The sequence below is a fragment of the Rhea pennata genome, chromosome 24 (genome assembly GCF_028389875.1).
Source record: "Rhea pennata isolate bPtePen1 chromosome 24, bPtePen1.pri, whole genome shotgun sequence".
Classification (NCBI taxonomy): domain Eukaryota; kingdom Metazoa; phylum Chordata; class Aves; order Rheiformes; family Rheidae; genus Rhea; species Rhea pennata.
In genome coordinates, this window is record NC_084686.1 from 221,576 (window position 1) to 236,279 (window position 14,704).

The window sequence follows — 14,704 nt, forward strand, 5'->3', positions numbered from 1 at the left end:
GTGTGCTCCTGGTGAAGCATGGCCTCCTCTGCTCCGAGCGCCTGGGGCAGAGCTGCAACTCAATCCTTCCAGCAAGGCCTGGGTTGCAGTGGTCAGAGGCCCAGGCTGCACCAGCGCAGCCAGAGGCGCTGCTCTCCAGAGGCCTACTGCAGCCCATGTTAGTCCTGAGCTGCTACCCCATGGCTGTCTACAACAGTGCAAGATTCTTTGTCACGACTCCAGCCGCTAAGCCGGAACCCCAGAACTACCCTGTAGCCGCAGCCCAGACGCTCACTCACCAGGGGAGGCAGAGTGCCTGCTGGAGTGCTGACGGGAAAGCACCGTCAATGCTAGCTGTCTGCCATTCACAAAAACTCAGTCTGGCACAACAGACATGCATGGAGTTTGTTAGAGGGCTGCTGCGTCCCCTCCCCCTTTCCCTTACTTGCTCCAGCAGGAGAGTTCCTAAGAAGGGACCTCCCAGCGGCTTGCCCTGCCTCGCACCAGCCAAACACTAAATCCTACAGCTCCCCATTGCACTGATAGTCAGCACTCACGCATACCTCCTCAGCCTCCTCCCTGCCCTCTCCTTCACTTGCTTTAGCTCTGCTGCCTCTGCAGGTCTGCACTCCTATGTTCATAAGCATCCCTCCTCCCAGCCAGGCACAGAAATGCACCGGTCTCTAGATTCAGCAGTGAGATGCTCTGTCTTTTGGCCTGGCCAAAGGCTTCAGATAGCAGCCAGCAGGGAAAAAGATCATTAAACAGCAAGAGTACTCATCCTGTCCGCATCCTTGACACTGTAAGTGAAGGAAGACAGACTCCAAAACAGAGCAAAATTAAAACAGAGGTAGGACGAGCACACAACTGTGGGGAACACTCGCAACAGAGTTGCTTTGCTGGCCAAGCCAGCAGACACAGGCTGTGCTGGACAGAGCTGTGTTTTTTGATTTGCAAGTGGTTTCTTGCCCGTGTGGATTTACAAATTTCCCAGCAAGTCAGGAAAGTGACTGGTCTCTTCATGTTCTGTCATGTCTGTGTTTTCCCATCAAACATGCAGCAAGACGTGGCAAAGGTGATCCCCGCCTGCCAGTTTGCTCTGAGGGCTCACTCTGCCAATCCAGCATGGATGTGCTGGATGGGAAGCCTTTGCACTGACATCTGCCGAGCCCTGATAAAGGACCTGAAGCATCTGTTAAGTCTGGGCACCTACTCATCAGAGCTAGCGCAAGCGAGTCTCCTCTGTGAGACCCAGCAACTTGGAATGAGATGCAGTTGTTAGTCTTTGGACGGAGTCTGCAAGCACAGGACACATCCAACCACTGTTCTGAACAGGAGGGCTTTTGACATTACCTGTAACTCTCAGGGGCCTGTGATTTAAGAATTAAAACCTGAAAGTGGAAGGGCATCTTCATATTCTTTGCAGGAACAGGGGACACAGCCTCTGCCCTTTGAAGGCATCAATCAGGCAGAGGTCTTGCTGACCTGGGTAAACCCAGGTGCTCCTCTCATGTCATGTGTGGTGTTGGTAGGGCTCAAAAAAGGAAGCAACTTGCCCAAAGGCATCCAGGGTCTCAGGGAGGGTAACGATACTGTATCGCTGCCCTTTTTACATCATCTAGTGGTTTACAGGCCATATCCACACGACATATCAGTGAACTATGGCAGGAATGTAGGAAATTCAGACTCCTTGATCAACTAATTTTAATAATCTTCCTGCAGGAGTCAGGGCTGCAAGGTAGTATTAAGATAACACTACAAATGCTTGTGTTCCATGGCATTCACTAACCTCCCAACACAATCAGAAAGAAACATTTCCTGGGGGCAGGAAGTCTGTTTGAGTATGTTCTGTTCTTTATTCCACAGCATGGCTCTGGCCTCAGCCCGTCGGGCAGCGTGGCTTTGATTGTGAAACCAAATGGTTTGGGGCTATGGGTCAGAGTAGCAGTGCTGCTTTTGGGGACGGCAACTTCATGTGACCAGGTGCGAGTCTTGGACAGAACTGAGGACACTGCTGGCATTTCTCCTCTGACAACTACCTGGAGAGACATCCTGCATTTTCTGTTGTGAAATGTCACATGCAGCCATTGGGCACAGAGCTCTATGGAACCTAAGAAGCTACAGGCAAGACTAGCTATGACAGGGAAGCCAAAGAGTCTGCAAGTATTGACTCAGCCTTTTTCCAGAAACCATGTGATTTGACACAAGAGTCATCCATTGCTGACAAAACCACAAAACTGTTCTGACAGCGACCCTTACAGCACCTCCTCACTAACCACGACTGGGTAATTGGGCAGTTGCAAGAACACCACAAAGGCAGCGCTTGGTCAACAGCAGGGAGACAGAAAACAACAAAACTCAATCCTAAATCAAAAGTCCGTACATTATAGAGCAGGAGCGTTCAGTACAGTTTCAGTGAACCATAATCCTGCTTATGAGGCCAGAGCAGCTCGTGAAAAACAGAGTCCCAGCTTCTCAGCATGTTGTAGGAAATAACATGGAAACACAGTAAAGACAAGAGTTCAGCTACTCTGGTCCTGAAACTGTGGATGTGACGAGCAGTGATGCAGAAGAACAGGCAGCCAAGACAAGCCCAGAGGGAAGCAGCAGTACAGAAACACAAGAGGCAGTGGGTGCTCACAGGCGCTCCCATCCCAGGTCTGCCAGGATGCCTGGAGTAATTGAGCAAGTGAGTTGCTGAAGCAAGGTTTAAGGGAGCATTACCTTTTGATTCAGTGTCCAGGGAAGGGGTGCTGGCTTCTCGCTGTTCTCCTGAGTCCACTGAGATGCTTCGTTCCCGTTTCACTTTGCCCTTCAAGGATCCAAAGTTTGAGACAGTGTTCTGGCTGCTTTTCAGTCCAGAGTTGCCAGGGGAGATTTGAGTGGCCTTGCTGCCATGGCTGCCTGCCCCCACACCCTTAGAGCCCAGGCTGCAGGTGGGTGCTTGGCTCACGTTGTGGTGCTGGGCTGGGGCACCGCTGCTGCCTGCCTTGCCATGGCTGGGCAGTTTGTTGTCAGGGTGCATTTGATTGGCTAAAGCTTCCCACAGCGCCAGTGGAGGGAGCTCCCAGGCCCTTTGGTCAGAAACCTGCAAGAGAAGAGGGCAGTGAGTGACCACAGCACCCCTGCCTGCTCCCCCAGCTCCATGGGCAGCACTGCCCAGGAGCTGGGGCACTCAGGGCACTGGGGCTGCTGCTTTGGCACAGTTAGGTAAAACTTTCAGCAAAGCAGAACCCAGAGCAGCTCAGTCTAAGAACTAGGCCTGGCCTGTTTGAGCAGGATGAGGATCCTGCTTCACAGCTAGCTGCACGAGCGCAGGCAGTAACTTGCATCCAGTGAAGACAGATTTACCAGTGCTCAAAGGCACAGACATGAGAGCCATCACTAACAAGGACATCATGACTAGATTAGGGTACTTCATGCCAGCTTTGCCCATTGGGGAGTGGAAGAATCCTGAGTGCTATTTTGCAGGTGTTTCCAGAGTTCAAACAACTTTGTGACTCTGAACAGAAATGTGGTGCCCTTACGATTTCAGGGCCCCCTTCTGATGTCCAGCCACCCCAAGCACAGGTGCCCTACGTTAGTTTCCTCTGCTCCGTGAAACACGCAGAAGATAACTGTGAAGACAGAAACTGGTCTTGATACAAGCCTACGGAGCAGAAGCTCAGAAGGGACAGAGGAGAACTAAGAGGACTTGAAGCAGCAGGAGGACTCTCTTCAGCAGATGAGAAGCCTGAAGAGAAGAAGAAGGTAAGGCAGTGGGTTACAAGGCAAAGGGTGACCAGGGCATGAGGGCACTTGCCACCTAAGCAGCATCACCGTCTCCCTCGGGGGCCTGAGGGACTGTCCTGACTCCTGGATGGGGGAGCTCCTATCTCCACCAGAGCTTTCAGCACAGCAGGATGATGCAACATACCATAGGCCTGCTGGGACAACAGGGTGAGGCTCTCCTGCTCCAGACCCAGCCCAGCTCTCTGAATAGCCCTACAGGCTGAGGCAGAGCATTTCAGGGAAGACGAGGTTAGGGCAATGCACGCAGTGCATATAGGATGGAGAGAGTACATGTAGCTGAGAAATACCACAGTAGGACTTTTTGCAGCATCTGTATGCCTTAACAGAATTTCTTGTGCTTGCACTGGGACTCTTTCCCACAGAGCTCTTCATGGGCATTACAGATGACTGGGACATAGCTCCACATCATCTGAGTGCATGGCATGTTCCGGAGGGCTGCTGCCAACCCATAATTCAACAAGCAACCCTGGTAACAGTGTGCATCATTCCTGGCTTATGACCTCCTACATCCTGCAAGGAGTTTTATTCAGTACAGAACAGGCAACTCCAGTGTAAGACATTATTCAGCTTCATTTTAGGGGGGCACAAGAATGGGCAGAAGACCTCTCTTTAGTGCCCCTATCTCTGACCTTCAGAACACTGCTCTTAAGACATGCCATTTTCCCAGCCTGTACCAAGTAATTTCTCTCAGATAACCTTAGCACAGAATGAAGCATATACCTGCCAGAACTGCTCCTGAGCTTTCTTCAGTTAGAGAACTTCAGCTCTTCCTTTATCAGAGTCTCACTTTCCTCTGCTACAGCTTCCTCACTACTCAAGATGCTGCCCTTGAAGCTGCAGAGACATCCCCCAGCCCTGCTACCTGTCACAGGCATCTTTACCTCCTAGTGAGTGGGGCGAGGAAGGACATTGCAAACCCGCTATTTGCGCAAGCTGATATATTATTTTGCTTCCTTACTTCTGCTACATGCTTTGCATGATACCCCCTCAACACACTCAAGAACCTTTTCCTTGCATAGGCAGACAAGTTTCCCAGCGCACAGTGGTTACTGAGCCCACAGTCTGCTCCCTTCAAGTGTGTTGAGCAGGCCAGGCACTGCACACAGGTCTTCCTGCCATACAGGGACAGGAAGCACCAGCTCCAGACCAAACCCCAAGTCTCTAAATAGAACTGAAATAGCTCTGCAGTAGGATTCATACTGCTTCTGAGCTGCTAAAAGCAGACCTGAAGACATACCATCAGGAAAAGCCAAGTGCTCGTACAGCTAGGGAAGAACATACCCAGAACAAAACACAACCGAAGAGCAAACCACACTTTGCAGACCCATAATCTCTGAAAAATGGCAATCACCACAAGGCACAGGCTGCACCCTGCCATCAGTTAACCCAGTGAGTTCTCTGACAGTCAAATGGACATCTCGACACCTGCCTCCCTGCAAGGTAAGGCTGAGCCAGCGGCTAGCTGGCACAAAGCAAAACCCGCCCGCAAGAGTAGCACTGCTGCACAGCCCGCCCAAGCATTCCTAGCTAGTTAGTGCGATCATTCGTGCACAGCTTGGCCTATCGCTGCTTCCTAACTAGCAAGTCGTTAGTTGCTCCCTCCTCCTCCGCCTCCTCCACACACTTCACTGAGGGCTCTGCTCTAGCCTGGAGGAAGACAGCGAGGCGCGGTGCTGATTAATTTTCACAGCACATAAGGGAGTTGCTAGCCCTTTAAGTGTCAGCCAGTCTCGCTCGCTTGCTCTTGTTCTCTAGGGACCTATTAATAGCAGCTGGAAAGATCACATCACTCTCTGGATATTTATACCCCTCATTCCACACCAGGAGAGATTTATGTCAGAGCTGCCGTCCCAGTGCCTGCCCAATTGCTGCCGAACTGCTTGCAGGGGGAGGGGAACAGAGCAGGGAAGGAGACACAGAGAGGGCAAGCAGGGAGGAGGAGAAGGTCCATATGCCACAAACTGCAGCATTAAGCACACAGGCTGCCTGCAGCCTCTGGCTGGCCAGCCGCAGGGAGCCTTCACCCTCTTTGGAAGAGGCTGCTGCCACACAACATTCCAGAAGACAAGCACTGCAGCAGCTCCTGATGCTGGTGGCTCAGGGCCCCTGCCTGCTGCTTGACCATTCCCACACTTGGCAAGTTTTGCAACACATTGCACTGCTGGCCAGAGGCTCACAAACTGCTCACTAACACAAGGACGCTGCTAGACTGATAACCCCCAGGAAGTGCTGTCAGCACTATCCAGATCCCCTACAGGCTAGGGGATCCAAGTTTGCCTGAGGCACACCTACACGAACACAGTATTTCATTCAAAATAGATCCCAAAGTGCTTCACCAAACATATGCTCAGCAACATTGCTGTGCACTCCAACGATAGCATGGCACAGCAGGGCGTGTGAGTACACTGGGGAAGGAGAAAGAAAACCTGGACCCTGCTAGGGCAAAGCTGCACAATCCAGAGATGAAAGCTCAAGATGTACCTACCATCTCTCCAGTTTTCAGGCACAATTCATTCATCAAGGAACAAGTCAGAAGCAGGAAGGCCCCTCTCAAAAGTCCCGATAATAACCACAGCACTTTCAGCAGTTACGGTCACCCAGGACAAGAGCAGAACTATTTAATCACTGAGTACCCCTCAAGAGAGGAGCAGGAACCGTGGGAGCTGGGGCTGGCAATACCAACTCCAGGGCATGGGCTGCTTGGAGAAAATGCCACTCACTCACTGGTCAGGCTCTTGCCCCTCTTCCCCTCTCTTGGAAAGCCATAGTGCTGGGAGAGCTCTCATATTCTGTACCCAAGCAGAGATGACCTGACTTAATTGAAAGTTCTGGCGACAGTTCAACCCTGCAGCTCAAACGAGGGCAAAAGATCTCTGTGAATGGCATCCACAGCCAGTGCAGCAGCCCTTACGGAAACTCACTCCTTTTAGCAACACTGAACAATCGCTTCACAGACAAGGAAGTTGTGTTTAGTGAAGAGTTATGATAAATACAGACTCTTCCCTCCACACATGCCAACCTGTTACATCCTCCTATACCACCCTCCATTCAACCTATCACGGAATTTCACTATCAAAAGCATTTCATTCATGGACTGACACGTGGACAGCCACATCCAGATGCATTCCCCTATGCACCCCTCTTATGCAGCCTGGATAAAGCTCAACTAGACACTCCATTCAGGAAGGCAGATACAAGCAGTCACCATATTAAGACCTTCAGGTACTGCCCAAAGAGCAGCCAAGCCTTGGTCCCTGCGAAGACATTCCAGAATGTCCTGCTTTTGGGGCATCTAGTTCAATTCCTTCTTCCTTCACTTTGGGGGTGGGCTGGTGCCCCAGGGAGTACATATATACCCTGCCTCAGCCACTCAGAGCACGGAAAGCCACCCAGAACTCGCTGGGGGCCCTGGTTCAACCTGCAGGGATTCCCTCGGGAAGTTCTCCCACTTCAGTTTTAACTGAGACTAACCACACTTTCCTTGTAAAGTCTAATGGGACAAAGGCCACAAGCAACTGCTTGCAGATTGTGCAGCACTTTCAGGAGTAGCAACAGTTGGATCCTGTTGAAGATGCATAGTGGGGATCCACCCCAGCCTTCCATCTGCTGGGGGTTGCAGTAAGCTGATGGGAATCATTTGCTGCAAGCTCCTCACTCACACCCCTTCAAACTAGATTCCAGTAGACATGCCACATAGCTGGGCCACAGAAAATAATTAATTAGAAAGTAGATACACTGACACAGGGAGACAAATGATCTAGAACATCTCAAAAAAGAACACAACAAAAAGGAGATTGCACAGAAATCTGGCTCCCTCTGTAACTGAGCAGCACGCCCACTGCAGCCCAGCAGTTTTAAAGACAATAGCAAATTTAATTCCCAGTGGTTAAAGTAAGGAGCCAAGACTCCTGTGTTCTACCCCTGACTGCCACTGATTCCACTAGTGACCTTGAGCAAAATGTGTTGCTCCTGGGTGCCTTGATTCCCCCATCATTAAACAGGCTGACAACCTAGCCTACCTCATGAGGAGGAGGAGGCTTGCAAGGCGTAATAAATATCTCTGCTGAAGGAAGTGCTACATCTAAATGCAGAGAGAAAGTATTTGTGCCTGGTACATCTGAAAAGCCACAGCTTTATATTAAAGACTTAGACCTTAGCAAAAAAGAAACCCCAAAACAAAACAACAAAAACTGCTTTCAGTAAGTCTTCTCTGGTACAGCCTGCACAACAGCAGAGGGGGAGGAGGCAACTCCAGGCGAGGAGAGACTGGTCTGACATATTCTCAATCCCGGAATTGCTATCTGATAGTTCAAGAAACCTGAAACCCCACCGCAATCCCAGAGGACCTTCTGGTGAATCACGCTCCTACTTGCTCCAAAAGGGCGATAACACAGATTCCCAACACAGCCGCAGGAATGCAGAGCCCACGTACCCCTCCCAGCGGGGCAGGCAAGCCTCTCAGCAGCCAATCTGCCTGTCCTGCTGCTTCCACATTTCAGTGCAGGCAGACACTGCTGCAGTGCTATCATCCCTTAGCCTCACCAGCCAGCACGAAGGAAACAACAGCACAAGAGGAAGCAGAAAAAACAGGATCACAGTGATCCAGAAAAGAACGAGCTTCACTGCACCTCCCTCCTCTCAGGTTCTGGAGCAAGCTCTTACAAGAAACCTAGAAAAATACTGACTTACACATAACACAGCTGACACCAGAATCCAGGCCTCTGAGCTGTGCTGACATGCCCCAAAGCTTGTGAACACCCAACACACGAGGAGATGGATCACGACAGTGATGCAACAAGCAGGAACAGTCATCCGGCCCCTCTCCATGAGCCAGTCCAGGAGACAACAAAAACAGGTTTCTACTGCAAACAGCCTCTGAGCACATCACTTATGCTCATAACCTACTCACTCACCCCACAAGCAGAGATCCTGGGACAGCTCTGATCCAAAACGTCCAATGGATAAGCCCACAAACTTGAGTGGAATGTCCTCGCTTTTGAAACAAGAGGTCCTGAGCCAGCTCAAGGGCTGCAGACAGTGTACATGGGTCAGCAAAATGAGTGACCCTGAAAGACTTGGCTCCCCCTCTTCAAATACATCTCACTCCGGCTCTGGATGAGAGGATGAGATTGCAGACATAGCGGCCAACACACCACTCCTCAATGATCACTCCTCCCAGGGTTAACAACAGAAAGGGCTGGAACACTTCCACAGAAATACCATGCTATTTCATTAAAGTCAAAGTATGTCACAGAGACAAAGATTGTGACAAATTTTCTAGAAGCAAAATTTCTGAAGTCCAGGACTCTTGAATTGTTTCTAATTCGAGAACAAGACCAGAATCAGAAATCTGACCTTTCCCATGCGGAAATGGTTGTTCCAAAGCAATCCTTTCTGCAAGTGTTCAATGGATTTTGATTCTGTTCCAGGGAGCAACAAAAACCCTCAAAACCAGTAGTGAAAGAGGATTACTGTCATGCAGCCAAGTTTCAGAGAAAGGTTCTAACAGCCTGATGAGCCTTGGAGCCCACTCTAACCTGACACCACAGCTCCGAACCAGTACACTATTTAGCAATCAAGAACTGTGCAGTAACCCAGCAGTTGCAGGAGTGTCTCCCTAACCCCTGTAAGGGAGCGTTTGCTGGAGCACTTGTATCACCAGTGAAAACAGAGTTAACCCCAGTTATTGTTGTTAAGGGCATTCCCACTTGAATCTTTCTTGAATCTAAGAGCTCAACAGGACTCAGAGACATCATGAGGAAGGGATTCCACAGGGCAACACCCTTACTGTCAGAAGTCATCTGTTTTTAATTTGTTTCTGTGCCACATGTCATGAAGTTACCTTGCTCTTACACTGCCGGACAGAGCACCCAGAAAGGCCTTCTCTGTCTTCTGTTCATTTCTTACATCTTTCTTGTGCCCTTGTAAATAAGAGCAAAGATAACATCCTCACAAGCTTTATAGGATGGCTTTAAAAGAGAACCTAACACACTGTTGAATCCTAACATTTCTTAGAGTAATTTTGACAGCCTCTAGTCCTGCCATTTGGAGCTGCCCTGGGAATAATACATTTCAAAGGGGCTGTCAGCCCCTTTGAAAAAGGGTCCCAAAGATCTTTAATGGGACAGAATCTCTGATTTGTGCTCCCTTTCACCTAGGGACAGATGTCCCCATGTAACACTTGTGGAAACTGAGACTCAGCAGAAGAGAGCAAGAGAAGCTGAAGCAGGAATCCTGTTTATTTCCTGCTCTGCCTGCTACCTTGCTCCTGCTTATGCTGCAAATTCAATCCATTGGTGTTAGAAGAGCTTTTTGTAGCACTTCCTTGTCCCTGGATCAACAGTATCTCACACTCTTCTTCTGCTTACTCCATACCCCCAGCCAAAGCCTGTCTCACGCTCAGGGACTCTCCAGGTGTACCACTGAGTCTGCAGACACTTCCAGCATCTGAGTCCAATTGGCACATTCCCACAGAAACCCCACATATGCCAGACATTACTCTACAGTCACACACAGCTCCACTGGGATGTTAATTAGGAATTATTTCATATACCAGCTCAGGTGATCTGCTGGAGACAGGTCAGTGAGAGACCTTTAAGAAACTCCCAAGCTCCCAATGCCCCACATGCAGGAGTGCATGGCTATCCACAAGTCTTAGCACAGCAGGTTACCACGGCATAAGAGTTTCTAGCAGCTCATGGAGCAAAGCCAGCAATCCCTTCCAGAGGTACTACTTTTGCTCAAAAAGCTTTCATTTTCTTCAGGGCAGGATCCCTCCTTCAGAGGATGCAAAACCTGGCTAGGGTCACAAGCCACAGTGACAGCTGAACACCTCCACGGAGCATCTGGTAAACACCTTGAAGATTTTAGCTTATAGATGTGAGTGATGTGGCTCATTCAGGTAGCAACACTTGGATGTATGAAACACTTCTGAAGCAGTCATATTGTCCCCCTTAAAGTGTTTGCCATGTCTACTCAGTACCTCATTCTGTTAGCAGGGTCCCACAGGGTCATGACCCAGGTTCTCCTATCACACCACTCATCTACTTGACCCCTGTACTTCACCCTGTTACCATAATTGCTTCTTCCAGAGACTCCCCTGGGGATCTTCCTCAGCATCAACTTTTCCATTATATGTGGCACTCAGCTCAGGGCAGGAGACCATCTTGGACTGCAAGAAAACAGGCTTCCTGGGTTGCAGAAAGACACACTCATCTATACATGAAGGGTGCTGCTTTTCTGTGAATACCATTCTGGCAGAAAACGCTACCAGCTGCAATGAACCTTCAGAGCAAGAATTTCCCTGTGCAGTTAGTGCACAGGATTAAAAACTAAAAACTACACAGGACTAAAAAACAAACAAACAAACAAAAAAACTTCTTTACACAATTCCCATTGTTTCTGTGCACTGGAGTTACTGTGACCAGGTGAGTAGTGCTAAGAAGTTCACCTGGTGAGCTGTACCTCGCACTGCCCTCTACTACAGTAGCTTTCCTAAAGAGCAGGACTTGTAGGTAAGGCCTTGAAAGCCCACCTTTCCCACAAAAATCATGAAGGAGTCTAGTCTTGCCCAGAGCTACACAAGAGAGGTAAAAGGCTGATGCAGTTGAGTCTAAAAGGAAGGTCTCTTAGCTGCATCTAGAGTTCAGAAAGCACTTTAGGATCATTCAGCAATAACTATAAAAGCTCTTGGGATGCCAGCAGTGTGCAGAATCAGAATCCAGCAATGCTGGAGCTTCACAAGGAGCTCCCTTGCTGCTGCTTTACAAGAACAGTTTCTGCTCTTTTAACAAAAGAATCTCTCTGCATGGATCCATGACAGAATAGCCATTGTCAATAAGCACCCCTGCTCTACGTGTGCAATAGCATCGCCCAACCTTACAGCACGATGCAGTTCCTAATCTCAGTGTCTTTTTCTTGTCCTTAACCTCTGAGAAGTCTCTTGTATTTCCTTAGCCCTTTCCCACTTTGCCCTGGTTTTCACCATTTCCTCTATAAAAATACATGTTCTCAGGCCTCTGGCACCCCTGCCCTTGCTAGCTCTTACAAATGCAGATACGCATACACCTTTGCTACCCAAAATGAGCTCCACCCACCCTCAATTCTGTTGCCAAAAGCAATGCTAAGATGACTAAAGTTCCTGCCACCTGCCTGGCAGGCCTGATCCTTAAGTGCCTCTTCAAAACATTCATGGATCATAAAACCAGTGGTGTGCAAGCTAATCCATACTCTGCCAAGGACATCACACTTGGGCCCTTCCCTATGCAGCGTCTCCAGAGACCTAAGGCTTCATGCTGTGCTAAACGTGCAGGAGGGGAGGGCAGTTAAATTGCTCCAGAAGTTGCAGAGACAAACTCCAGAAGCAGCCAGCAAAGTGGAGGAGCTGAACAGCTGCCTTCCAGTGAATTCATTTTCCCAGTGACACCCCCCCCCCCCCATGTATACCTTCTCTCTTATCTGTGGGCCACTCAGCATTTGGGCCCAGCAGGCACTCCAGGCCTCCTGCAAAGGTCCTTACATGTCCCAAGAGAGAACAGCTCCACATAAGTGATGATGATGATTTAGCTAGGCACAACCACCTGAGAAGAGTATAAATTAGTCACAGGGTTACCTGGTAACACAGGGCACCACCAACTTTGGATAGAACCTTCTTCAATATTCAGAGAAGGGAGTAATTATGACTTCTGTTTCTGCAGCCCATTTTTGTTTGCGACTCTCAAGGGACTACATCGGCAAGTTAAGAAAGCGATCCTGGAGCAGAGAAAGTTGGAGTGAGAATAGATCCAGGTCTCCTGGCTCCCCCCCATGTCCTAACCAGTAGTCCCCTATAGGACCAGCTGCTGCCATTTCCAAGACTTGGCAGCCTTCGAGAAGATGACAATCCTGAGCCCCTGCACTGGGCACTGTCCTCTTCATCATAGCAAGGGTGGCAGTCCAAGCAGAAGAGCCCAGGAAGCTCATACACTTCAAATGTTTCCAAGCCTGCAACAACTCACATATGCTTCCTGTGGGAGTTCTCCACTCCGCCAACCCAGGGGACTGGCCATGGTGCACTGCTCCCTGCCAGAACCAGGGCCAGTAACGTTTCAGAAAGCATTTCTCAAAGTCAGCTTCTACCACCCTTCCCTATTGCTTTGGAAAGTCCTGGCACTGAGTCCACAACCACTCCTGAGATCTGAAGGGGGAGCATCTGCCTCACAGGGCACAGCAGGGAGGAGTTCACTGCATGCCCCATTCCATTCAGGGTATCCAGAAACATCAGGAGATTTTCTGGGGAGTTGCACTAAGCACCCCATCTCTATGCCTGATGTGTGGACTATGGAATGAAACCACTAGGTGTCACCATCGTCCAGGGCACTCAGCCTCAAAGCAGCCGGGGCTGAGTACTGATAAACGTATTGCATCTCCAGCCAGAACTGAAGCACCTAACCCTGCACAGAGGGGATCCCACACCCAGACCAAGCACTTCCTCTGGACCACAGACTTCAAACTAGAAACTGTTAACATCTCATGCACCACAGGGTGCAGATGGCTGGGCTGAAGGGGAGAGTCATGTGGCTACACCATATCCTCGCAGAAGCTCAGCAGATGCTTGCTCCTCCTCCTCAGACAAATAGAGCATGGAGATGCCTGTTGCAAACTGCGAGCAAGGTTTACCGATCCTGCATCAGCTTGCAGAAAAGCTTTCTCCAAACAACAGTTCTCAGCCAAGCATAGCCCTCTGAGCCCTACAATGCAAACTGCAGCCACTTCCCGCCTGAACTAGGGAACAATCCTTCCAGACTCCGAGTCCTGGCATGCAGTGTTCAAGACCCCCCTCCCTCCCCGTACCCCAGCTGCACTGCACCCTGGGACATGCAACACAAACAGCATGCAATAAGCAGGTTTGCCTTTGAAGAAGCTCACGGAAGAGGAAACGAGACACGTTTTTAAAGCCACATGCAGGATGATTTGGTCAGACACCCCTTCTTTGACCTGCTTCTATACTGTGTTCAGATCAATTGCGGATCCCGGGATTCCTGGCCCAGTCCTCAAATGGACCCATTTAGCAAAGAATTGGGCTCCCTTCCCGTGACCAGTCCTGGCACTAAATGCAATGAGCAAAGGGCACATCTGGACTTTCTCAGGTGAAAAAAGCACAGGCTGGAGCACCTACAAGCCAGCAAAATGCCCAAATCACAGCACAGCACCCGTGCATGTCTGTGCGCACACGTCCAAGTATGCCTACCAACTCACGTGCATGTGGGGCGGCCTGGCAGAGAAACGCAGGAAAGAGCTGAGAAAGCAAGGCTTGTGGTCCCAGCACCTTGCATAGAAAACATTTTCTGTCTACACTGCCTTGTGTGAGCGTGGACTGCAGAAGAGATGTAAGAAGTCACCAAATACTCCTCCAAGATTATAAATAACAGCCCTAGCAAACAGCAGAGCCTTGGCTCTATATTTAAACCTTGGCTGAGGTCACTTCCTCTTCCCAGCAGCTCCCTCCAGCCCCCACCCCCGTTTCTCTTATTTGCATGCCATCATGACTAAGGCACATTGGGGTTTAAGGTCAAAGGGGAAACAGCCGTGCATCTGCCTTGCAGGAAATTCCACCCTGGGAAACCCTTCACCTTCACCAGCACCGATCAGAGTAGGCGGCAAAGATCCCGCTGCGCAGCAGCGGCTGCCTGTACAAGGTATTGCAATTCCAGCATTGGGTTAGAGAGAGGGGGAAAGACCTGGAAGAAGGGAGCGAGGAAGGGAAGGCAAACAGGCCAAATACTCCTCATCAGACTTCACTGCCAGAGTCTGGACTTCACCCTGTTCATGTTATGGGTCAGGGGTTTCCCCACTGAGCACCCTGAAAGGGCAGCTGCTCCACCTCCTCAGCACACTTCATGCTCCAGAAACTCCCCCGCATGTCTTGCTGAAATTTCCTTGCTTCTCCCACTCA

General features: G+C 49.9%; 1 protein-coding gene across 4 annotated transcripts in view; it reads right to left on the bottom strand.

Moving 5' to 3' along the window:
* The window catches only part of BCL9L (BCL9 like), an 87,920-nt gene that overhangs the window by 10,907 nt on the left and 62,309 nt on the right, over nt 1–14,704 (bottom strand). For 2 of the 4 annotated variants that reach the window (XM_062594695.1, XM_062594692.1), the window contains exons 1-2: nt 14,008–14,045; nt 2,704–3,067 (exon numbers count right to left, since the gene is read on the bottom strand). In XM_062594695.1, coding sequence (XP_062450679.1) covers nt 2,704–3,067; nt 14,008–14,013 — 370 coding nt within the window. In that variant the 5' untranslated portion in view covers nt 14,014–14,045. Of the gene's footprint in view, nt 1–2,703; nt 3,068–14,007; nt 14,046–14,704 lie in introns of those variants that run through there. The other 2 variants (XM_062594694.1, XM_062594693.1) reach the window with 1 other exon arrangement.